The sequence below is a fragment of the Coregonus clupeaformis genome, chromosome 20 (assembly GCF_020615455.1).
Source record: "Coregonus clupeaformis isolate EN_2021a chromosome 20, ASM2061545v1, whole genome shotgun sequence".
Classification (NCBI taxonomy): Eukaryota; Metazoa; Chordata; class Actinopteri; order Salmoniformes; family Salmonidae; genus Coregonus; species Coregonus clupeaformis.
In genome coordinates, this window is record NC_059211.1 from 44,764,594 (window position 1) to 44,790,389 (window position 25,796).

Sequence of the window (25,796 nt, forward strand, 5' to 3'; positions counted from 1 at the left end):
TAAATGGAACAGTATCAAACGCATCAAACATTTGGAAAACACGTTTGACTCCGTTCCATTTATTCCATTCCAGATATTACAATGAGCCTGTCCTCCTATAGCTCCTCCCACTAGCCTCCACTGCTCAAAATGTATCTCAAAACTAGCTTAAAAGTGCTTGAGACTAAAACGCACGCCTAGAAAACTATTGAAGAACACTTCTGCCACCCTGTGGGGGTGGAAAGTGAACATACAGTCGTGGTCAAAAGTTTTGAGAATGACACAAATATTAATTTCCACAAAGTCTGCTGCGTCAGTTTTGATGATGGCAATTTGCATATACTCCAGAATGTTATGAAGAGTGATCAGAGGAATTGCAATTAATTGCAAAGGCCACGAAAATTAACTTAATCCCAAAAAAACATTTCCACTGCATTTCAGCCCTGCCACAAAAGGACCAGCTGGTCCTCTGTAGCTCAATTGGTAGAGCATGGTGCTTATAACGCCAGGGTAGTGGGTTCGATTCCCGGGACCACCCATACGTAAAAATGTATGCACGCATGACTGTAAGTCGCTTTGGATAAAAGCGTCTGCTAAATGGCATATTATTATTATTACATCATGTCAGTGATTCTCTCGTTAACACATGTGAGAGTGTTGACGAGAACAAGGCTGGAGATCACTCTGTCGTGCTGATTGAGTTAGAATAACAGACTGGAAGCTTTAAAAGGAGGGTGGTGCTTGAAATCATTGTTCTTCCTCTGTTAACCATGGTTACTTCCAAGGAAAGTATCATTGCTTTGCACAAAAAGGGCTTCACAGGCAATGATATTGCTGTTAGTAAGATTGCACCTAAATCAACCATTTATCGGATCTTCGAAGGAGAGAGGTTCAATTGTTGTGAAGAAGGCTTCAGGGCGCCCAAGAAAGTCCAGCAAGCGCCAGGACCGTCTCCTAAAGTTGATTCAGCTGCGGGATCGGGGCACCACCAGTGCAGAGCTTGCTCAGGAATGGAAGCAGGCAGGTGTGAGTGCATCTACACGCCATGCTCTACCAACTGAGCTACACGGGACTGTGTAATTATACTTCAGTATACCATAGAAACATAAAATATCTAAAAACACTGAAGCAGCAAACTTTGTGAATACCAATACTTGTGTCATTCTCAAAACGTTTTACCACGACTGTAGACCCTATTGTATTGATTGGCCTGTTCCTCTTCTGTGCCATAGTGGGCGCTGCGTACCTGTTTATGGAGAGACCATCTGCAAACTGTGGTATTGTATTGATTGGCCAGTTCCTCTTCTGTGCAATAGTTGGCGCTGCATACTTGTTTATGGAGAGACCATCTGCAAACTGTGGAATGTGCAGCGCAGGGATTAAGAGTTTGGTGCTATTTAGCAAAAGTGTACACTGTGTGGATATGCTCATAGCTACGTATTACTAGAGGCTTTCAAGACCTATCTGCACTTTATAGAGATCTGCGTGCTTGTACAACCGCGGTTTACGTTTACCGCAGGAAATCCTCGTAGACGTGGTCCGCCAGCAGCTATCAGATATTTGGCGTGTCCTGACTGAACGACAGTAGCGCAATTTTATGTTATGACCACGGCGTATTAGTTAACGATTTAGTATAATTTAGTTAACTAGTTATTCTCAACTTTAATTTACTAAAAAAGTGAAACACAGTCCGGGTCCAAGATGTCAGTAGCGGGATTTAAGAAGCAGTTTTATAAAGCCAGCCAGGTTAGCGAACAACTTTTCTCCCCTCCGAATAACTGTTACTGTAGCTAGTTAACGTAGCTAAACAGCTAGCTAGCATATGGCCAGCTAGCTAGTTAGCTTTTATACACTTCTGAAGTTCTGTAATAGTCTTTGTTTGCATGTCTGTCTATAACTAACACATTGGTTTAAATAAGTATTAGCTAACGTTATAGCTATAATGTTAGCAATCAACGGGTTCAATAAAAATGTATACTTCGCTAAGTTAACAGTAACTAGCTAACGTTAGCTTGCAACGTGTCTTAGCGAGCTAACTAGTTATCTTGCTAGATGGTTAATTAGCTAGCTACCTTAGACACTAGCTAGACATTCTTAAGAAAATAAAATAGTAAGCTACCTAGTAGCTATGTGTCCTACTGATTTCATTGGCAAACGTCAGCAAACTACGTTAGCGAGCTAACACTTGGTAAGAGCCTTTCAATTCAAAAATATTGCCATGATAAACTTGACAGTTAACGTTTAGCTAGCTAAACTAGCTACTTTTTGTGTGCTTAGAATCTAAACAAGATAAACACTTCTCAGGTATCGAATCCTAGTGCACAGCTGAGCTACCGTTAGTTACATAGTGCATGTGTCAAGTCTGTCAGCTGTCACTCAACAGGCAAAGCTAGGGGTGTGTACACACCCTCAAGTAACACATTTTGTCCTACAATGCCAGGGGTATTCAACTCTTGCCCTGCGAGGTCCGGAGCCTGCTGGTTTTCTGTTCTACCAAAATAATTAATTGCACACACGGTCTGGTGTCCCAGGTCTAAATCAGTCCCTGATTAGAGGGGAACAATGGAAAAAATGCAGTGTAACTGTCTTCGAGGTCCATAGTTGTTTGAAGGCACTAGGCTATCTATACCCTGAGGATATTGATTTTGTTGTGTGGATTGGTGTTGGTATTAACTGCCTTGTAGGGCATAGGAAATCTCTTAAATAATACATTTGTACACATTGTTACTCTTCAGTAAAAATAAAATCTCCTCAGTTTGGCTGGAGCCCTCCCTGTCTGATCTCAGTTCTGGTTGTTGATTATTAAAAGAGACTTGAGTCAGACTTCCTGCTGATCTCAGCAGAAAATCCATTTGCTTTCTACCCCGACTTCCTGTTAGGAGCGGGTGTAGATCCTTGTTGGGGAGATAAAGAGGGAAAAGAGTCAATCCGTTGAGAAGACTGAAAGAAAGTGCAAGTGAAAACCCCCCCAAAAAATGGAGCGGCAGAACTGCAGTGCATGTGTGTACTGTTTGTATGTGCCCGTGCATGTGTTACAGGGGGCAAAGAGAGATGAATGAGGCAGTACTTTCCCAGATTGGATTGGACTGCAATGCAGTTGCAGTTTCTTGCCAAACTCCATAGGAGTCGATAATGCCTGACGCAAACAATAAATTACGCTCCCCTGCAAGGCACAAAAGAACATGCTTATTCAAAGCATGAGCATGCATGTTACTACCAATGATGGCATGTGATTGGAAATAGGCCTCTTTTTTTACAGCACTTTTTTCTGCTCTTATGGAATGCACGAAGTTGGCTTTAGATAATATGTATACGCAGCACCCCACACGCCCATGTTTTTTTACTTACTGCCCCCCTTTTCAACACATTTCAAAAACCTGGCAAACATGGCCTACACATTCAACTTGTTTACACACATGCACCAAGTATCATAGATAATACTTAATCTGACTCAATATCTGAAATGCCTTTCATTGTCTTGCAGCAGCGGCATACTTTGCAATATGTACAGGGAAGTTGGTGGGAATGTTAGAGGAAATGGTGGGTCAGAGTGGAGTCTGCAGATGGCTGATCCTATCATATTCACTCACAAAGGGAGTGGTCAACTGAAGGATCATATGCAGCTCAAAAGGTTAAAGGGATACTACAGGATTTTGGCAATGAGGCCCTTTATCTACTTCCCCAGAGTCAGATGAACACGTGGATAGCATTTTTATGCCTAATCTCACATAGGCCTATTAGCAGAGTACATACTTCATGATCCAAATGTATAGGTGTGTAATGTCTATTTTGCCAGCAGTGTTACAAAGTCCTTCACAGCCTTTTCCCTTCAGGGTCAGTGGGGCCAGTGTGAGGCTGCTGCATGATCAGTGTTTGATTCATTCAGGTGTCAGACAGTTATGAGATGTTTTTCTATAATGTTGTGTAGAAGGAGAAAGCCTGGCAGCGGTTGGCCCATTGTTAAGGAGGCAGCTGACTCACTATCACGCCGTCTCTCACCCAATAGGATTACAATCACACCATTCTCTGTTAAAATAGATGGTATTTTCAGGCGTCAGTGTTGTGCTCTCCTCCCTCATTATCTAGCTAGTAGGAGCCGGCACGTATGTGGCCTTGTGTGTCTGCTTCACTGCATAACTAAAATGTGACTACATTTCTATTTTTTGAAGATTTCTATGAAATAAAGCTGTATCTTTTTCAGCAGGAGATTTACTCATTACTTTCAAGACGCTCTGTGGCGGTTATGTATTTTATATATATATAATTTTTTTTTTTTTTCAGCTGTAGGCCTACTTTTCCAAAGATCATTATTCCTCCCCAACATATTTTAGGCCTATGAAAGCACAGCCACCATCCATGTTTTGCCAAAGTAGCAGTTTTGTGGCTAGGAAGAGCTGAACACACCATTTCCCCACCTGTTGATGTAAAGCAAACACATTTTTATGGGCTAAGACCATTGGCTTAGATACTGATTCTATTAGCTCCTGCACTGTCATTGTGGCTGCTCTTCATCCCCACTCAGATTCCTCTATATGAGTCACTTTCCCCATCCCTCAGTCAGTGGACTTTCTACCCCAGATGTTGTGTGTGTTTAGATTATCCATTCTCTGGCTTACACATTAAGTGGGGAATCAGTAGCGCGGCATGCACAGGAAGTCATCACTCTATTCGCTGGGTGTCCATTTCTACTTGTCAGATCTGACACTCAGTGTAAAAGCAGTGTACAAGTCTGTAGCAACAACTGGTACTATGAAGTACATACACTGAGCAAAATATAAACGCAACATGCAAGATTTTAATGAGTTACAGTTCATATAATGAAATCAGTTAATTGAAATAAATAAATTAGGTCCTAATCTATGGATTTCACATGACTGGGAATACAGATATGTATCTGTTGGTCACAGATACCTTTTTTAAAAAGGTAGGGGCGTGGATCAAAAAACCAGTCAGTATCTGGTGTGACCATCATCTGCCTCATGCAGCGCGACACATCTCCTTTGCATAGAGTTGATCAGGCTGTTGATTGTGGCCTGTGAAATGTTGTCCTACTCCTCTACAATGGCTGTGCGAAGTTGCTGGATATTGGTGAGAACTGGAACACGCTGTTGTACACCTCGATCCAGAGTGTCCCAAACATGTGCAGTGGGTGACGTCTGGTGAGTATGCAGGCCATGGAAGAACTAGGACATTTTCAGCTTCCAGGAATTGTGTACCGATCCTTGCGACATGGAGCCATGCATTATCATGCTGAAACATGAGGTGATGGCGGCAGGTGAATGGCACGACAATTGGCCTCAGGATCTCGTCACAGTATCTTTGTGCATTAAAATTGCCATCGATAAAATGCACTTGTGTTTGTTGTCCGTAGTTTATGCCTGACCATGCCATAACCCCACCGCCACCATGGGGCACTCTGTTCACAACGTTGACATTAGCAAACCGCTCGCCCGGTAGAGTTGAAACAACAGGATTCATCCTTGAAGAGCACACTTCTCCAGTGTGCCAGTGGCCATCGAAGGTGAGCATTTGCCAACTGAAGTTGGTTACGACGCCGAACTGCAGTCAGGTCAAGACCCTGGTGAGGAAGACGAGCACGCAGATGAGCTTCCCTGAGACGGTTTCTGACAGTTTGTGCAGAAAGTCTTCGGTTGTGCAAACCCACAGTTTCATCAGCTGTCTGGGTGGCAGGCCTCAGATGATCCCGCAGGTGAAGAAGCTGGATGTGGAGGTCCTGGGCTGGCGTTGTTACACGTGGTCTGTGGTTGAGAGGCCGTTTTGGACGTACTGCCAAATTCTATAAAACGACATGGTCGAGAAATGAACATTCAATTCTCTGACAACAGCTCTGGTGGACATTCCTGCAGTCAGCATGCCAATTGCACGCTCCCTCAACTTGAGACATCTGTGGTGTTGTGTGACAACTGCACATTTTTGTGTCCTTTTATTGTCCCCAGCACAAGGTGCACCTGTGTAATGATCATGCTGTTTAATCAGCTTCTTGATATGCCACACCTGTCAAGTGGATGGATTATCTTGGCAAAGGACAAATGCTCACTAACAGGGATGTAAACAAATTTGTGCAGATGGAACATTTCTGCGATCTTTTATTTCAGCTCATGAAACATGGGCTCAACACTTTACATGTTGCGTTGATATTTTTTTTCTGTATATTTTCTGAACTATACAAAGCTTTTTTCACCCCAATGTGGTTTGTATTAATGGGCACAGAATGTACCAATCATGTCCTCCCCCCTGAAGTATACTGGCATAACTCATTTTGAACCATTTCAGTAAGTAAAACCAAATGCCACATCATGTCACATAATAGAAAAGATGATCAATAAGTTTGCTCTCACCAACCTCACTTTCTGCGACTGTAGTGAATGTTACAGCAGTCCTACGTAGCCTGAGGTGTGTCTGTGTCTTTACTCATGACCTCAGTCCTTCAGGGTATCATGTTTACCTCATACATACTACAGTTTGTAACTGTAATCTAAAGGTAGGCGAGCTGCTGCACCCATCTAGTGCTTGTAGCCTAACTAGTCTATAATGTGATATTTGCACAAGGAAAGGCTTTCAATGATTATACCTCTCCCCGGGCTGAGAGAGGTGGAAATGCAAATAGCCTATACATATCCTCTTGTTGGAGTGAAGCCCCTCATGCAGTGGGACACATGGCTGGTTGTGTCCTGGCCTCAGAGAGTGCAGGAGTAGTGGGTAGATGTTGTGCCTTGCCGCTGGCAGTGTCTGCTGCTCCCTTTGTCCCCACAGGCAGTTGTTTTTCTCCTGGTCATAACTGGGTTAGCTAGACCTCCCTGACATGTTTAGGACTGACAGAATGGCAGAAGGGAGAGAAATGTAGGCTACTCGAATACCCAAGAATTACCGATAGCCTATGGGGAATTAAAAAGTATACAAACTCTTGGGATACGAGCCGACTAGGTGAAAAATCTGTCGATGTGCCCTTAAGCAAGGCACTTAACCTTAATTGCTCCTGTAAGTCGCTCTGGATAAGAGCGTCGGCAAAATGACGTGAGTGAGTATATGATGTGCAAGGAAAAGTTTTTAAACTGGGATGCCTGAATACAGTACGTGGCCTAAACATGTTGAATGTGTATCCTAAAGTTTCCTCATAAAAGAGTGCATATGCTTTCAATTAACGTAGCGGTTTACGTCACTTGAAAAACATTGGGTATTGTTATTATAGAAAATCCAGAAAGGAGTAGAATCAAGACGTACAGTTTCCCCATATGTGTTGTAGGGTTGGGACAATACCAGTATTGCGATACTCGTTACTGTCCTGGCAAGGAAACAAAACATTAAGCAGATTTAACATCTTTAGGAAAACAGCCCTAATGTTGGAAACAAACATCATTATGTTGTCATTCAGTCACATTTATTTATATTCCAAGCTATAGCACACCATATTTTACATACAGCAGGTTTTTAAAGGACCAAGGAGTTTGGTCTGCTTTGTGTTTTCATTTTTGCCATGGAAAAACGATTGCGACACTGATATCATCAGCCCTAATGTTTTGATATAGTCAAGGCACTGGCAGCTAGATTCATATGAAATCATATCGAGAGAGTGAACATGTTATTGCGTCACTGTGATGTTATGGTGTCATGGTCATCATATGGTACTTGCAACAGGTCAAAGCTGAAAATTAGTTGAAATGTTGACCTTAATACATACTGTATTGTAGTCAGCCTAGATATAGCCAAGTAGTTCAATTGAGACATTTTATGAGGGAGGAACTGGGAAGCAAAACTGAGGGAGAGAGGTGCAGTAGGGGGAGGGTGATTTCTTTTTCTTTTTTTTCTTTTTACACATAGTGTTAAAGAGATGCTTCGGGATTTTGGCAATGAGGACCTTTTATCTACTTTCCCAGAGTCAAATGAACTCGTGGATACCATTTTTATGTCTGCATGCAGTTTGAATGAAGTTGCTAACTAGCGCTAGTGCAATTGCTAACTAGCGTTAGCGTGCTAGCAGATAGCCATAGACTTCCATTCATTGTGCTAACGCTAGTTAGCATTGGCTCGACACTACCTCTAACTTCCTTCATACTGGACAGAGACATACAAATGGTATCCACTAGTTGATCTGACTGGGGAAGTAGAAAAAGGGCATAATTGCCCAAATCCTGAAGTATCCCTTTAAAGTGCAGACATATAAAGCAGTCTTTTTCCACACAGGGGAAGATAGCGGGAGAAGGTAAACGTGTAGGCTACATTTACTGCTGGGTGGCCTGCACGTATTGGTGTCTTACACAACAAGTTCCAACATGTTGAAGTGAATGTGAGAAATGGCCTATAGCCGATGTTTACAGTTATGAGATGATTCACTACCCTACAGTACATGGTCATTATAGAGGATAAAATATATTGTACAGGATTCCAGCATCTGGTCCTTTTACTGTATTTACATAATTCAGCCTCAGAATCTGTACTGTAGGCTCCAATGATCTACAATGGTCATATCCAGACAAGCCTGTATTTGTTTCTGCACAGGGGTGTATCATCAGTGTGTGAGAAAAAATAACTCAACTTCTTTTGTTTCCTACAGGGTTGTTTGATGGTGTCAGTCAGAACAGATTGTCAGTTAAGATTCAACTGTTACCTTCACGATTAGAACATTACTGTGTGAATGGCAGAACTGGCCAGCTGTATTTTCTTTAAAATGATAAGTAAGAAACAATCATATCTGTTGAGGGATCTTTCTGATACACTCTCAAGAACAGCACATGTATTGTGTAATAATGACCCTTTTCTCTCCCACTCTCTGTGCAGATGGTCAGTGAGAAGGTTGGCGGTGCAGAGGGAACGAAACTGGATGAAGACTTCAAAGATTTGGAAAGGGTATAATGCCTCTGACTCTACATGAAATACGTTAGAATTCTATATATTAGGCCTATCCATTCGGCAAATATATTTACAGGTTTACAGAATGGCATCAGGGAAAAGGCTAATAAGTTAACACAACCAGACACACATAGCCCAACAACACAGTGCATGAATAGATATGCCCTACCGTGTTACATAATACAGTAGTGATGGTAATAATACAGCCACGTTCACAATACCTTACTTGCATATGGCCATAGAGTCTAGACTACCATGCACTAGAAGGGAGTGTTGCATCATGCATAGCTGTCGACTGAAGTGAAGAGTCAGCTGTTAGTGAGCAGTCTCAGTTTGCATGCTGGGTACAGTATGTCAGTATAGTATTCATAGGGGAGCCCTGTGAATAGATCCATAGAGTGGCAGACTGGCAGCACACCTGCCTTTTCTGCTCCAGCCAACTGTCATGGAGAACTCCAGCAATCAACAGAAAAGGCCTTCACTGTAGTGGTCTACTGTACAGACCTCCGCTGAATGAACATTGGTTGTTGATTGGTTGTTTCACAAAGTCAGTTTCATTTAACAGTACAATTAGCGAAGTGACAATATTTCATTAACTTTTTCATTGCCTATTTGGAAACTAGTCTCATCGCAAATAAAGGATTTGGAAAATATTAAAGGAACGACATTGTGTTTCATATTTCCTTGTGATTGTTAGTGACGTCCCCTCCCCTGTGTTTTGTAGAAAGTAGATGTGACCAGCAAAGCTGTGGTGGAGGTCATATCTAAAACCTCAGAGTACCTGCAGCCTAACCCAGGTAAGGCAATGGACCAGAAAGAGACTTAGTGTCTTAATTAGACTTTCAATTAAAATTAATATTAGATGTGTAATTGGTGGTGGAAAATGCCTTTTATACTATATCACAGATATACAGTAGCTTGAACACAAGTCCTATAACTGCCACCGCTCCATCCCTCCCTCTCACTGTCTCCCTTTCTCTGTCCCTTTCTCAGCATCGCGGGCGAAGCTGTCTATGTTGAACACTGTGTCTAAGATCAGAGGCCAGGTGAAGAACCCAGGCTATCCCCAAGCTGAGGGCCTGCTGGGAGAGTGTATGGTCAAGTACGGCCGGGACCTAGGGGAGGAAACCAACTTCGGTACGTTGTGTCTGTCTGCCTTTCTGTCTGTGAGTGTGTATGCCTGCCAGTGCATAGATGGCATCTGTTTTGTGGAGTGGTGAATTGAATCTATTGATGTGATTCAGCATCTGCTCTTACTGTGTCAGGTGGGGCTCTAGTAGATGCGGGGGAGACCATGAAGAGGCTGGCGGAGGTTAAGGACTCTCTAGACATCGACGTCAAACAGAACTTCATCGATCCATTACAAAATCTGTGTGACAAGGACCTCCGAGAGATACAGGTACTGTATCACATTACAAACGTATATATCCGCTGCTGAAAACCAACCTCTTTGTCATCTCTCTAGTTTGAACTGAATGTGATTTACATCCCTCATCTACCCATCTCTTCTCCCCCATCTCTTCTCCCCCCTCCTCCTCTCCTGCCGTCCCCCAGCACCATCTAAAGAAGCTGGAGGGAAGGCGTCTGGACTACGACTATAAGAAGAAGCGCCAAGGGAAGATACCAGATGAGGAGCTGAGACAGGCCCTGGAGAAGTTCCACGAATCTAAAGAGGTGGCCGAGATCAGCATGTACAACATACTGGAGACTGACGTAAGTAGTACCTGTCTGTGGGTGTGGGCCTGTCCCCTGATAACATTCATAATGTCAATGGGAATACCCAGCCTATCATCAATCTGATGTTTATGATTTCATTATCTGATTGCTCAGTGACAGACCAGTTCCATTGGGGGCAAGCAGTGCCATCTGTGTGCTAAAGGTCATTTGTTCAATTAGATTTACTGGTTAAATCCACACTTTTCCACCATAACAAGAGTGTCACCTGCAGCATAAACCAATTTAGGTCAACATGAAATATAATCTATGTACAGCGTTAATCAGCTCAGTGGCCTATGTTAACTGTGGTTAGCCCTACCCGCCCTTCTGTTGAGGGTTTATACAGGGTGTCCAATCAAAAACCCATATTTTGACCAATGAGTAAAATAATGTTATTTTTGTAGATAATCCTCTAAGAAAACCAATGGTCCAAACCTCTTGCTTGGCTACCCAGACTCCTTGCTCCAAACGCTACGCCACGCCTACGGACGTTCGTTTCTTCTCTGCAATGAGTCATGATCTGAGTACCTCCCCGACCCTTCACCGAATGCGAACACATTCGGGGCCGTCTGATTGGTCCGAAACCGATGTGTTGGGCCAGAACACACATGGGTAAAGCGGTGGTTTGAACATTTGTCATTGGCTTTTACTCTGATTGATTAGAGACGATCCAATCGCTGATGACTTTGTTTTGTGCAACTTCGTGCCCCTCATCACCTCAAACGACTTCAATGGTGGCAGTCTTAGACTAAAGTAATCTGAGTACACAACTATTAAGAACACCTGCTCTTTCCATGACATAGGTGAATCCAGGTGAAAGCTATTTTCCCTTATTGATGTTGTTAAATCAACTTCAATCAGTGTAGATGAAGGGGAGGAGACAGGTTATAGAAGGATTTTTAAGCCTTGAGACAATGATTGTGTATGTGTGCCATTCAGAGGGTAAATGGGCAAGACAAAATATTTAAGTACCTTTGTATGGTAGGTGTATGGTTTGTGTCGAGAACTATTTATATGAACAGCATGGCGTGAAATGGAACTGTTTGTGATAAGGTGGTGTTGAAGGAGTCAGGCGCAGGAGGGTAAATCACAGAATAACAGGCTTTAATCCGCAAAAATACAGGGTTACGCAGAAATGCGTCAAACACACTCCAGGGCACAAAACAGGTGCACTGGAAAATACAAGGCACACAGGAAAATACTCCCGTCGAACAAAATACACGAGCTCCACCGAGCTTCACTAACCTTCACAATAAACAATCACCCACAAGGACAAGGGGGCAGAGGGGCATTAAGATTTCCCTTCACTGGAACTAAGGGGCCTTATACACAGACTAATTAGGGGATTAGAACCAGGTGTGTGTGATAACGAGACAAGACAATTGTGATGATGATTGGGGCGGCAGTGGTTAGTACTCCGGTGACGACGAACGCCGAAGCCTGCCCGAACAAGGAGGGGAGGCAGCCTCGGCCGAAGTCGTGACAGTACCCCCGACGCGCAGCTCCAGCAGCGCGCCGACCCCGGCCTCGAGGACGGCCAGGAGGACGTGGAGTAGGGCGAGCCGGATGGCGACGGTGGAAATCCCGCAACAGGGAGGGATTGAGGATATCCCTCACCGGGACCCAGCACCGTTCCTCCGGACTGTACCCTTCCCACTCCACAAGGTACTGAAGGCCCCCCACCCGATGCCTTGAATCCAGGATGGCACGGACAGAGTACGCTGGGGCCCCCTCGATGTCCAGAGGAGGTGGAGGAACCTCCCGCACCTCAGACTCCTGGAGCGGACCAACCACCACCGGCCTGAGGAGAGACACATGAAACGAGGGGTTAATACGGTAATCAGGGGGAAGTAACAACGTATACGTAACCTCGTTGATTCTCCTCAGGACTTTGAACGGCCCCACAAACCGCGGGCTCAGCTTCCGGCAGGGCAGGCGGAGGGGCAGATTCCGGGTCGAGAGCCAGACCCGATCCCCCGGTACGAAGACCGGGGCCTCACTGCGGTGACGGTCAGCGTTGGCCTTCTGACGACACACGGCGCGCTGGAGGTGAACGTGGGCAGCGTCCCACGTCTTCTCCGTGTGCCGAAACCAGTCATCCACCGCAGGAGCCTCGGTCTGGCTCTGGTGCCCAGATGTTCCATGAAAGCCTTCCAAACCTTGGACGTGAACTGGGGACCTCGGTCGGACACGATATCCTCTGGCACCCCGTAGTGCCGGAAGATGTGAGTAAACAGGGCCTCCACAGTCTGCAGGGCCGTGGGGAGACCGGGAAGAGGAAGGAGGCGGCAGGACTTGGAGAAGCGGTCCACAACGACCAGGATGGTGGTGTTACCTTGGGAGAGGGGAAAATCAGTCAGAAAATCAATACTAAGATGAGACAATGGTCGTTGTGGAACTGGTAATGGTTGTAGCTTACCCGTTGGGAGGTGCCTTACTCTGGGCGCACACTGAGCAGGAGGAGACGTACACCCTCACGTCCTTAGCCAAGGTAGGCCACCAGTACTTTCCGGTCAAGCAGCGCACTGTACGGCCGATACCTGGGTGACCAGAGGAGGGTGACGTGTGTGCCCAGAAGATCACGGATAAGAGCAGGCACGTACCGCAGCCCAGTTGGACACTGCGGTGGAGATGGATCTGTGCGTAATGCCTGCTCTATATCCGCGTCCATCGCCCATACTACAGGCGCCACAATGAAGGAGGCCGGGAGTATGGGGGTGTTGTCTCTGGGCCTCTCCTCTGTGTCATACAGCCGGGACAGTGCGTCTGCCTTCACGTTCTTCGTACCCGGAATGTATGACAGTGTAAAATCAAACCGGGTGAAGAATAGAGCCCACCTGGCCTGGCGAGGATTCAGCCTCCTCGCTGCCCGGATGTACTCCAGGTTACAGTGGTCCGTCCAGACGAGGAAAGGGTGTTTCGCCCCTTCGAGCCAATGCCTCCACACGGTCAAGGCTCGGATAACAGCCAACAGCTCCCGATCACCAACGTCGTAGTTCTGCTCCGCCGGGCTGAGCTTCTTAGAGAAGAAGGCACAGGGGCGGAGCTTGGGTGGCATACCCGAGCGTTGAGACAGGACTGATCCTATCTCAACCTCGGACGCATCCACCTCCACTACGAACGGTAGTGATGAATCGGGGTGGGCCAGTACTGGGGCTGAGGTAAACAGACCCCGCAGTTTGCTGAAGGCCAGGTCAGCCTCAGCAGACCAGCGGAGCCGGGACGGCCCACCCCTCAACAGGGAGGTAATGGGAGCTTCGACCTTGCCAAGGCCCCGGATAAACCTCCGATAGTAGTTGGCAAAGCCAAGGAAGCGCTGCACCTCCTTAACCGTGGTTGGAGTCTGCCAATTACGCACGGCTGAAATGTGATCTCCCTCAATCTCCACACCTGAGGTGGAAATGCGGTATCCAAGGAAGGAGACGGACTGCTGGAAAAACATACACTTCTCTGCCTTAGCATAAAAGTCATTTTCCAACAGTCGGGCCAGCACCTTGCGAACCAGGGACACATGCTTGGCGCGCGTAGCGGAATACACCAGGATGTCATCGATGTAGACCATTACACCGCGACCAAGCATGTCCCGAAAACAACCTCGTTCACAAAGGACTGGAAAACTGAGGGAGCATTCATCAAACCATAGGGCATCACCAGGTATTCATAATGCCCTGTGGTTGTGCTGAATGCTGTTTTCCACTCATCTCCCTCTCGGATACGCACCAGGTTGTACGCACTCCTGAGATCTAATTTGGTGAAGAAGTGCGCCCCATGCATTGATTCAATCACCGAAGGAATGAGGGGGAGAGGATAACTAAATCTTATCGTCTCCCTGTTCAGTGGTCGATAATCAATGCACGGGCGCAGACCTCCGTCCTTCTTCTTCACAAAGAAGAAACTTGAGGAGGCGAGTGAAGTGGAGGGACGTATGTACCCCTGGCGCAGGGACTCGGTGATACAGGTTTCCATAGCCACTGTTTCAGCCTGTGACAGGGGGTATATATGACTCCTGGGAGGTACAGCGTCTACCCGGAGGTTTATCGCGCAATCCCCCGCCCGATGAGGTGGTAATTTAGTCACCTGCGTTTTAGAGAACGCTTGTGCCAGATTGAGGTATTCAGGGGGAATGCGCACGGTGGAGGTACTGTCTGGACTTTCTACCGTGGTTGCACCAACGGAAACATCTAGACACCTACCCTGACACTCTCGCGACCACCCCGTGAGAGCCCTCTGCGGCCATGAGAAGGTGGGGTTGTGGAGTGCTAGCCAAGAGATACCTAATACCACAGGGAAAGCAGGAGATTCAATAATCGAAAAAATAACCTGCTCACAATGAGTCCTGGGTGATCATGGTGACTGGTATCGTGACTTCTGTAACAAACCCGGACCCTATTGGTCGATTATCGAGTGCTCTGAGTGGAATGGATAGGGGAACCAATGTTATTCCTTGACGGCGTGCGAATGCCCTGTCCATAAAGTTCCCAGCTGCGCCTGAATCGACTAACGCCTTACACTGGGGAACTGCCATGAGATCGGGAAAGTCGATAGGTAGGGTACAGTGCGCAGCAGAGGGCTCTGAACAAGTGTGGGTGTTCAATACCTGGGGTGATGCATGAGTGCCCTGCCTGCCACCTCCCGGCCCAAAGAAAAGTTGACTATGACGTGTAGTGTATTGTCCCTTTGTGCCACCAGAGTGGCACTGTCGCTGTCCTCCTCCGCTCTCTCGGCCGGCGGCTCCACCCAGCGCCATCGGCTCGGGATCCGAGTCGTCCGGGGTGGAAACCAGGACGTCCTCTGGCTGCCAGCAGGTTGTCCAAGAGAGGCTGCCAGCAGGTTGCCTGTCTATCCTCGGCCGGGTGATCAAAGACCGCCGAAAGAGGCGAGCGAACTCCCTGTAGTCCTCCAACGCGGCTCCTCCTTCGTTTCACACTGCGTTGGCCCACTCCAGGGCTTTCCCACAGAGGCAGGAAACGAGGACGGATACCTTCTCCCGCTCCGATGGTTCCGGCCTGATGCTGGCGAAGTAAAGCTCCAATTGGAGGAGGAATCCCTGGCACAGCGCCGTCGTCCCATCAAACGCCCGTGGTCGGGATATCTGGATCCCTCCGGGTGCTGGGGTGTAGGTGGCTGGATCCGGTTGGCCAGCTGGTCTCGACAGATCGGGTTCTCTCCTCTCCAGGCGTTGAACGACCTTAAGAACCCAATCCATCGCTTCCCCAAGCTGGCCAGCATCGTGGAATGCTCCTGGACCCGTGCCACGACTTCAGGCATGCGCTCTTCTCCTGCTGACTCCATGAGCGGGTGGGTGATTCTGTGATAAGGTGGTGTTGAAGGAGTCAGGCACAGGAGGGTAAATCACAGAATAACAGGCTTTAATCCGCGAAAATACACGGTTACGCAGAAATGCGTCAAACACTCCAGGGCACAAAACAGGTGCACTGGAAAATACAAGGCACATGGGAAAATACTCCCGTCGAACAAAATACACAAGCTCCACCGAGCTTCACTAACCTTCACAATAAACAATCACCCACAAGGACAAGGGGGCAGAGGGAACACTTACAGTGGGGAGAACAAGTATTTGATACACTGCCGATTTTGCAGGTTTTCCTACTTACAAAGCATGTAGAGGTCTGTAATTTTTATCATAGGTACACTTCAACCGTGAGAGACGGAATCTAAAACAAAAATCCAGAAAATCACATTGTATGAATTTTAAGTAATTTATTTGCATTTTATTGCATGACATAAGTATTTGATCACCTACCAACCAGTAAGAATTCTGGCTCTCACAGACCTGTTAGTTTTCTTTAAGAAGCCCTCCTGTTCTCCACTCATTACCTGTATTAACTGCATCTGTTTGAACTCGTTACCTGTATAAAAGACACCTGTCCACACACTCAATCAAACAGACTCCAACCTCTCCACAATGGCCAAGACCAGAGAGCTGTGTAAGGACATCAGGGATAAAATTGTAGACCTGCACAAGGCTGGGATGGGCTACAGGACAATAGGCAAGCAGCTTGGTGAGAAGGCAACAATTGTTGGCGCAATTATTAGAAAATGGAAGAAGTTCAAGATGACGGTCAATCACCCTCGGTCTGGGGCTCCATGCAAGATCTCACCTCATGGGGCATCAATGATCATGAGGAAGGTGAGGGATCAGCCCAGAACTACATGGCAGGACCTGGTCAATGACCTGAAGAGAGCTGGGACCACAGTCTCAAAGAAAACCATTAGTAACACACTACGCCGTCATGGATTAAAATCCTGCAGCGCACGCAAGGTCCCCCTGCTCAAGCCAGCGCATGTCCTGGCCCATCTGAAGTTTGCCAATGACCATCTGGATGATCCAGAGGAGGAATGGGAGAAGGTCATGTGGTCTGATGAGACAAAAATATAGCTTTTTGGTCTAAACTCCACTCGCCGTGTTTGGAGGAAGAAGAAGGATGAGTACAACCCCAAGAACACCATCCCAACTGTGAAGCATGGAGGTGGAAACATAATTCTTTGGGGATGCTTTTCCGCAAAGGGGACAGGACGACTGCACCGTATTGAGGGGAGGATGGATGGGGCCATGTATCGCGAGATCTTGGCCAACAACCTCCTTCCCTCAGTAAGAGCATTGAAGATGGGTCGTGGCTGGGTCTTCCAGCATGACAACGACCCGAAACACACAGCCAGGGCAACTAAGGAGTGGCTCCGTAAGAGCATCTCAAGGTCCTGGAGTGGCCTAGCCAGTCTCCAGACCTGAACCCAATAGAAAATCTTTGGAGGGAGCTGAAAGTCCGTATTGCCCAGCGACAGCCCCGAAACCTGAAGGATCTGGAGAAGGTCTGTATGGAGGAGTGGGCCAACATCCCTGCTGCAGTGTGTGCAAACCTGGTCAAGACCTACAGGAAACGTATGATCTCTGTAATTGCAAATAAAGATTTCTGTACCAAATATTAAGTTCTGCTTTTCTGATGTATCAAATACTTATGTCATGCAATAAAAAGCAAATTAATTACTTAAAAATCATACAATGTGATTTTCTGGATTTTAGTTTTAGATTCTGTCTCTCACAGTTGAAGTGTACCTATGATAAAAATTACAGACCTCTACATGCTTTGTAAGTAGGAAAACCTGCAAAATCGGCAGTGTATCAAATACTTGTTCTCCCCACTGTATACACAGACTAATTAGGGGATTAGAACCAGGTGTGTGTGATAACGAGACAAGACCATTGTGATGATGAATGGGGCGGCAGTTGTTAGTACTCCGGTGACGACGAATGCCGAAGCCTGCCCGAACAAGGAGGGGAGGCAGCCTCGGCCGAAGTCGTGACACTGTTAAATTATATGTGATGTCTAAATCTGGCTTCTCTACGGCCTTTGCATGATTAATCAACGCTCAGGGTGGGGACAGACAGCCCATCTCAGTATGGAGCAGCAGTTCGCAATGCATACAGATCTATCATCTCATGGTAACTTTTTTTCTTGTGACAGGTAGACCTACACTTGCTGCAACATAGCCTATGTTACAGTAATATAAAGACAAAGACCGACTGCGTGTTTAATTTACCCATCTCCATCTGGCTTTCGTGGGTCACCTTTTTAAAAATTTTAACAATTTTGTATTTTTTTATTGCAGCTGCAGAGTTTTAAAACAGCCTATCACTCAAATATCGCTGCTTTAAATCAGTGCACGCGTGAGCACTCTCGCAGTCTCTCTCTCTCCATCAAGTCCATTCAAATTGCATCCAAAATAGATCATCCTGTATTTGATACAGTATATAGATGTCCAAGCCTACCTTTTTCAGGTAATAAATTCAATGCAGCAATTAGCCTTTATATTTAGCTAATTAATGATGGGTTATGCATAATAAGCTTCTAACTTATAGCCTCTGTCTCTTGCGCAATACGCAAGCACCTGTGCTGCTCTGGCCTCTCCTTAAAAAAACGCTCCTTTGCTCTTGGAGTCTCATGCAGGAAAAGCTAGACTAGAATAGCTTGCTGGACATTTATTTTTGTAGAGCGCTCAGGACCTCAGACTGGGGCGAAGGTTCACCTTCCAACAGGACAACAACCCTAAGCTCACAGCCAAGACATCGCAGGAGTGGCTTCGGGACAAGTCTCTGAATGTCCTTGAGTGGCCCTGCCAGAGCCCAGACTTGAACCCGATCGAACATCTCTGGAGAGACCTGAAAATAGCTGTGCAGCGATGCTCCCCATCCAACCTGACAGAGCTTGAGAGGCTCTGCAGAGAAGAATGGGAGAAACTCCCCAAATATAGGTGTTCCATGCTTGTAGCATCATACTCAAGAAGACTCAAGGCTGTAATCGCTGCCAAAGGTGCTTCAACAAAGTACTGAGTAAAGGGTCTGAATAATTATGTAAATGTGATATGTCCGTTTTTAATTTTTAATAAATTAACAACAATTTCTAAAAACCTGTTTTTGCTTTGTCATTATGGGGTATTGTGTGTAGATTTGTGAGGGGGTGAAAACAATTTTAATCCATTTTAGAATAAGGCTGTAATGTAACAAAATGTGGAAAAAGTTACTTTCCGAATGCGCTGTAGCTAGCTACATTTATCGGCTTTTATGTTTTTCTGTTGTGCGTAATGTGCAGTAGCCTATATCATGTATGTATTGGATAACAGCACAATCATTTTGGCTTTTTTGGGCTTGGACTCATTAAATGTCATTTAATGTAGGGCTCATAAAATGTATTTAATATATGGCTCATCAGGCTCAGTTAGCATCAGGTTTGAATTTTCATGTGGATCAAAGCTCTAATCAAATCCAGACATATTTATATGCTTTATAATGCTTTTGAATGACACTTCCGGTTTTGGCAGGAAATACCGGATTACCCAGGAGAAAAGTGATTTATTCTCGGGATGGAACATTTGTTGCAACTCAATATTAGGAAGGTGTTCCTAATGTTTGGTATACTCAGTGTATGTAGCGAATGACCGAGCAGCCAAATAATTGAGTGTGAGTTATCAGGCTACCAAACCTCATGTCTCTATCATAATCCGTTAAAATGTTTTGGGAGTTTTTACCCTTGTAGGATTGCCAGAACATGATAATTGAGCTTTTTGCGACCCGCGGAAACAACTTTGAAGACGATGACTATAAAATGTAAAATCCTCAAAAGTTGTTAAGAGAAACCTGCACCGCTATGTCAACAGAGCTCGGTGCTTATTATCGGATGTATTAGGTTACGAAATTTGACTTTTTGATATATGTAAGAGAAAGACCCCACTGAACGATTCAGAAGATGAATAATCATGTTTGTCTTGGTAAAATGTATTTTATAACATAAGTAACATTTCATCACCAAAGTGTGTTTTCCCCCTAGTTGATCTAATTACTGTACTGCTCTCACTTACAATTAGACAGATTACTGTGTATCCAGGGGAATGCCACTGTTATTACTCATATGTGTATCAAGTGTGACCATGGGCTGGGTCCTTGTGCGTGTGTCTCTGTGTATGTGACTGTGTGCATGCTTGTATCTCTGTTTGTGTGTGAGTGTGTACAGTCAGTAACCATAGCCTGCTCTCTGTGTGTGTCTCTGTGCAGATAGAGCAGGTGAGCCAGCTGTCGTCTCTGGTGGAGTCCCAGCTGCAGTACCACAGACAGGCCACACAGATCCTGGACGAGCTCTCGGACAAACTCAGGGACAGGTACACAATGCAGCAGCCTCCAGCTCTATCCCTAACCTTTCTTCCCTGCTCAGTCACTACAAGTTATGTGTCCAAAGTGTCATTATACAGATACAGTAGCCACTCACCAACCCCAACCCCTTCTCCCTGTCTAGTCATAACAAGCATGTGTGCCCTTGCCATATCTATGTCAATGTGTTCTCCTGTGAATCTGAATGAACACATTCAAGGCCCTCAATCACAGAGCATACAGTACACACTGATTGACCTTGTGTACGTTTTGAGTTCTTGATATTTTCCTACTAGCCTAGCGGTTAAGAGCGTTGGGCCAGTAATCGAAAAGGTCGCTGGTTCGAATCCCTGAGCCGACTATGTGAAAATCTGTCTGTGCCCTTGAGCAAGGCACATAACCCTAATTGCTCCTGTAAGTCGCTCTGGATAAGAGCAACTGCTAAATGACAAAAATGTCAAATGTACTATTTTTAACATTGAGTCTACTAACGGATATTAACTTTGGTCTCTGGACCTGCTGGGTTAATCTAACTCTCTTCCTCTTCAGGATGAACGAGGCCCAGAACCGACCACGCCGCGAGTACACACCCAAGCCCAAACCCATCTTTGACTTTGGAGAATGTGACAACCAATCAACCAATGGTGGCTACACGACCTCCGTTGCCCCACCACCCTCCCGCAACTCAGGTAACACAGTTGGACATGCTACCTACTGTGTACATCAGCTCATCAAAGAGAAGGCACTTTTTAAAATCTTATTGTACTACCAGAGCCAGTTTTGAGGTTCACGCTCACACTGAGACTGCAGTGTAGTATGAATGTGTGTGTTTGTCGAAGGTTGAGGTGTGTTCGATGTGTGTGGAGACTTTGTTCTTCTCCTTTTGACTTTGTTCTTCTCTTCCTGTGACATCATCAGAGTTACACTTCCTCCACGCCAGATTGTCATTTCAGAAAACCAGATGTGAGTCAGATTGAGAGTGTGTTTGTCAGAGAGATGGCAGCAGAGCTACTTGTATGAAATGGTTGATGCAATCCTATCAGTGAGCCAAGTGTCAAATCAAAAAGCTCTAGAATTTAAGTTCTGTGATTTTAAGTAATCCATTATCTTGTACACAAGATATTTGAGAAACTTCTAATTTTAAGAACTCATTCATTTGATTGGGTTCTTCATTGGGTTTGGTTGTTTCTCTGGTTTAAATGTTTATCAGAATTGTTTTTAGAGACGAAGCCTAGAGCTTTTTGATTGACACAGTTTAATGACCTGCACTGAATGCAGTGGTACCATTGGACTAACCCACTCTCCATATTGTCAGCTGGATCATTGTCACGTACAGAAAGCTGGTGTAACTATAAAGCTTATTCTAGATTATACTAACTACATTCACTGTTATGCTGGTACAGAAATGGGTTGAATAATGATAGAAGATATATGATACATATTTGAGTTAGTGTATCTCTGGAAGTCTCCTAGATTTATGGGGAGGGGATGTGTTGTGTTCAACAATGAAAGTGAATCTCCCAGGCAGAGACAGTGATGGATCCCTCCCCATATCCACTGTGCCATGCCCTGTGCCAACTGCCTGTGGGGTAAACTGACACAAAGAGGAAATTGTTTTGAGACAAAAAGCCTGGTGTGTGGATATGGCCATGGGCTGCCTGAGCTCTGAGAGAGAGCGAGAGGGAGGGATGGGGAGGGGGAGCAGGACAGTGTCTCACAGAGATGATGCGAAACGTTGGGATTGGGACACCCATCAGTGTGTGGTCAACTACTTTTGCGTGTGTGTGTTTCTGCTTGTGTGTGTTGTGAGACTGACCAGCATGTGTGTTCCACCCTATGAGTCATATACAGACTTCCTGTACCCCTCCAGTCCTAGCCACTGTAGTCCCCCAACCCTTGCAGGCCCCAGCTAAGAACAACACAGGACTGTATGGGGGGCCAGGTCATCTCTCCAGCACTCAGCATCTTGTCTCTCATTGTCTGAGCCTGCAGTGTGATAATATCCCAGCCTAGCCACACACACAAATACTGAAACTACAGTGTGAATCACAAGCTAACAAACAGTGCCGTGTGAACCTAAAACCACAATCAGTCTGACACTGTTCCAGCTCTGTCAGCCAGCCGAAGGAGGGAGGGACGGATGGACAGAGAGAGGAGATGAGATTAGTCTACCAGGGTATTATATACACTCTTTCAACCCTCTCCCCCTGTTTTCCACCCCTCTCTCCTCCTCTCTTTCTCCTCTTTCTGTCGTTCAGTCTCAGAACAGCCGTGCTGTAAGGCCCTGTTTGACTTTGACCCGGAGAACGAGGGAGAGCTGGGCTTCAAGGAGGGCGACATCATCACCCTGACCAATCAGATCGACGAGAACTGGTACGAGGGCATGCTGCACGGCCAATCAGGATTCTTCCCTCTCAACTACGTGGAAATCGTCGTCCCCCTGCCACACTAAAGAGTGCTGTACATGAGTGAGAGCGAGCGAGAGAGAGAGAGAGATGGAGGGAATGAGAGAGTGAGGGAGGGAGGGAATGAGAGAGAGGAGGGAATGAGAGAGTGAGTGAGGGAGGGAATGAGGAGCCAGTTAAATCTATGGGACAGATTCTAGAGTCTTTGTCCTAATCTTCACCATCATCGCCATCATCACAGACGTACCTGTACTCTTTGGCACTTTGTCATTTTGACATTTGAAAGAGGGAAATTGGAAGATGGTGGCTTCTCGCATTCCAGTTCTGAAAGAGATTTGAATATGACCCCCCTGCCCCCCAAGCAAAAATAAAGACGGACAGACACAGACATGAAGAACAGGACTAAACCAGACTGTTAATGTTTTAAAGTAACATTTTCTGTCAACCACAGATATCCCTATAGAAAGAGTTCATTTTTAAAATTGAAATGGTCAAAATCTATTACTTAATGTTAAATTACATACCGGTAAGCAGCAGAATATATTTACATCTGCAGTTTAGCTGGTTCTGACTCTGTAAAAACTGTACAACTTGTAACTACAACCATTTAAAAAGTCATTTCAGTCACAAATCAAGTTTCTCTAGGTCCCACATTTCAGTATGGACTCTGGTGAATACTTGACTTATTTCTAAGGCAAGTGTGTCACACACACTGCAACTGCACAGCCTTTCCAAATGATGGATTTTGACTGGACGACGTCTCTTGGAGCCCGCTGCCGGCCAGGCTTAGACAACCATTCTCCTCCTCAGTAAACAACTACAGTAATGCCTTGTAGCCATGATCCATTTACAGTCAGTAGATTTACAACACTATGTACATGCTGTATGCCTGAGCCACAGGAGAGCACAAAGGCCCTCAGATATGTAGTTTTGCTATGGTCTGTATTTGATTTGTTTTGGTTTCAGCCTTGTTTATTGTTTTTTTTATGTACTGTTAAATTGCACCTTGGTCCTCCAATGAGATTGTTGCTGTTTGTATGAGAGACTGTGTACGTTTTGTGTAGTTATATGCCTCTACTGAGAGGGTGTTCAAACCCAGACAGTCAGAGACTGAAGCCCCTGAGGAGAACACAAGACCCAAAGTCAAACACTAACATTTATAAGAAACCCCTTTCCCCAGGGGTGGGCTACTGCACGTTTAGTGACGTTAGCAACATACGAAGTCTGTGTGTTTTACTTTTCCTCTGACTAATCATCTGTTCAAAAGAGGAAACACAGCCAAACATGCCAAATAGAATAGAGTACATGGTGTGTAAACCAAATGACGTTAATATGGTGAGTTGGGTTTTAGCTGTCATAGTGCCTGTCTGTTCAGCTTCTCCTTAGTAACTCCGCTTGCCGCCCCCCACCCTCCACCCTCCCTCCCTCTCCGAGAGCCTGTTTGTCCCAGTGCCTCCATAGACAACAACGCTGCTGGCGGCGTCGCTGTCTGTCTCTCACATAGTGCACATAGATGTGGGCCTGTTTTCATGTGCCTGGGTGTGTGAGACTGAACTTCTTTAGGATCAGTAAATCCCATTCATTCACGTCAGTCACGTTCTTTCTGTATTTAGTATTTTTTACTACTCCGTTGGTTATCATACTCCTGGCTGGGTCTCTTAGTAGGAGGGGTTGGGTTCTAGTCTGGAGTTGGTATGTGTGCTGCTGGACAGGTCTGCATAGGGCGTCAAATACAGTAAATACTGAATGAGGGAAAGACAGGGTAGTGATGTAGAACAGGATAAAAAGGGAAAAGGAATAATATATAGCAGAAGTCCTCTTATTTTATTTGTGGTGATTGTTCTGTTAGGAAAAGCCCCTACTACCAAGATGCATACTATCAGCACTAAGAGACTCTCCACGATTGATAGTTGTGGAGACGATGTGATTGACTCACACTTGCTGCAGTGCACTCTTTCATTCACATATTCCTGTCCCCTCAGTGTTGAGGTCCAGGCTACTTTCAATGGTCATGAGTTTAAGCTACTCTTCTTTGCCCCAGCCGGCTCCCTCCATCCACCATTCTGCTCTGTCACTTACAACACCTCACTGGTGTTAGATCTCTCCAATACATTTACAGGCCTGCTCGTTAATTTCATTGGGAGAGTGGAGTTGGTGGACTGGTTAAGAGCAACTTGGTGCTGACTGGATCACACACCATCACAAGTCCAAAACAAACAGAGAATCCATAGTTAGGGGCGCTTCAGTGCCTTTGGGAAAGGAAGGAGGGAAATAATAACAAACCAAAATAACCAAGCTACTTACAATGGTCATACATTTCTGTACCAAGGGTTCTGTTCATTTCCAGCCTCGGCACTTTGCTGCGTACATACATTTGTGCATGCCTTTGTGTCACACTACACTTTTTAAAAAGGGTTATTTCTGTCTAATCAGTTCGAGTACCAGAATTCTCTTTTAAACTAAAGGTCATTCTCGCACTCAATAGTATTATTTTTTATATACGAAACCTTTAAATAATTGTTTTATTAACCTTTGCATGTAGGTCTATCCAATACATTGTAAATGTATGTATTTTAGTTGAAGCTTTCTTTTTACTTTTGGTATGTCATTTTAGTATGGTATGTCAAATTTAACTGCAATATCTTGTAATGTATTATCAAAATATTTGTACTTCCTTTGTCTTGTTTCCACCTGTCTTTGTATAAATAAATTGAGAAAAAAAGCAGTCTGCACTGAGTGTGTGGAATGTTTTGGTAATAAAATGCTCAACTTATACTGCTTGGATGCCAAAATGTAAAAAAAAAAAAATGGCACCTTTATTTAACCAGGTAAGCCAGTTGAGAACAAGTTCTCATTTACAACTGCGACCTGGCCAAGATAAAGCAAAGCAGTGCGATTAAAAACAACAACACAGAGTTACATATGGGGTAAACAAACAAAGTCGAAAAATACAACAAAATATATATACAGTGTGTGCAAATGTAGCAAGTTATGGAGGTAAGGTAATAAATAGGCTATAGTGCAAAATAATTACAATTAGTATTAACACTGGAATGCTAGATGTGCAAGAGATTATGTGCAAATAGAGATACTGGGGTGCAAAAGAGCAAAATAAATAACAATATAGGGATGAGGTAGTTGGGTGGGCTAATTTCAGATGGGCTGTG

General features: G+C 45.2%; 1 protein-coding gene across 3 annotated transcripts; it reads left to right on the forward strand.

Annotated features, from left to right (window-relative positions):
* Nucleotides 1–1,334: 1,334 nt before the first annotated feature.
* On the forward strand, nucleotides 1,335–25,348 carry LOC121533486 (endophilin-A2). 3 transcript variants are annotated; one of them, XM_041839462.2, is made up of 10 exons: nucleotides 1,335–1,725; nucleotides 8,776–8,844; nucleotides 9,572–9,644; nucleotides 9,841–9,984; nucleotides 10,113–10,246; nucleotides 10,402–10,560; nucleotides 20,132–20,235; nucleotides 20,774–20,913; nucleotides 21,143–21,187; nucleotides 22,483–25,348. In XM_041839462.2, exons 1-10 carry the CDS (start codon nucleotides 1,681–1,683, stop codon nucleotides 22,674–22,676), a joined length of 1,107 nt encoding a protein of 368 aa, XP_041695396.1. In that variant the 5' UTR covers nucleotides 1,335–1,680; the 3' UTR covers nucleotides 22,677–25,348. The 3 variants fall into 3 exon arrangements, with proteins under 3 accessions (XP_041695396.1, XP_041695397.1, XP_041695398.1); XM_041839464.2 differs by lacking the exon at nucleotides 1,335–1,725 and adding an exon at nucleotides 8,409–8,672; XM_041839463.2 differs by lacking the exon at nucleotides 21,143–21,187.
* Nucleotides 25,349–25,796: the final 448 nt, after the last annotated feature.

Bases quoted from the DNA above. Each gene is read 5' to 3' on its own strand.
- LOC121533486 (XM_041839462.2), top strand. From the start codon at position 1,681: ATGTCAGTAGCGGGATTTAAGAAGCAGTTTTATAAAGCCAGCCAG. The intron at 9,645-9,840 runs GTAAGGCAATGG...TCCCTTTCTCAG, and splicing joins GTACCTGCAGCCTAACCCAG to CATCGCGGGCGAAGCTGTCT. The intron at 21,188-22,482 runs GTGAGTCAGATT...TCTGTCGTTCAG, and splicing joins GTCATTTCAGAAAACCAGAT to TCTCAGAACAGCCGTGCTGT.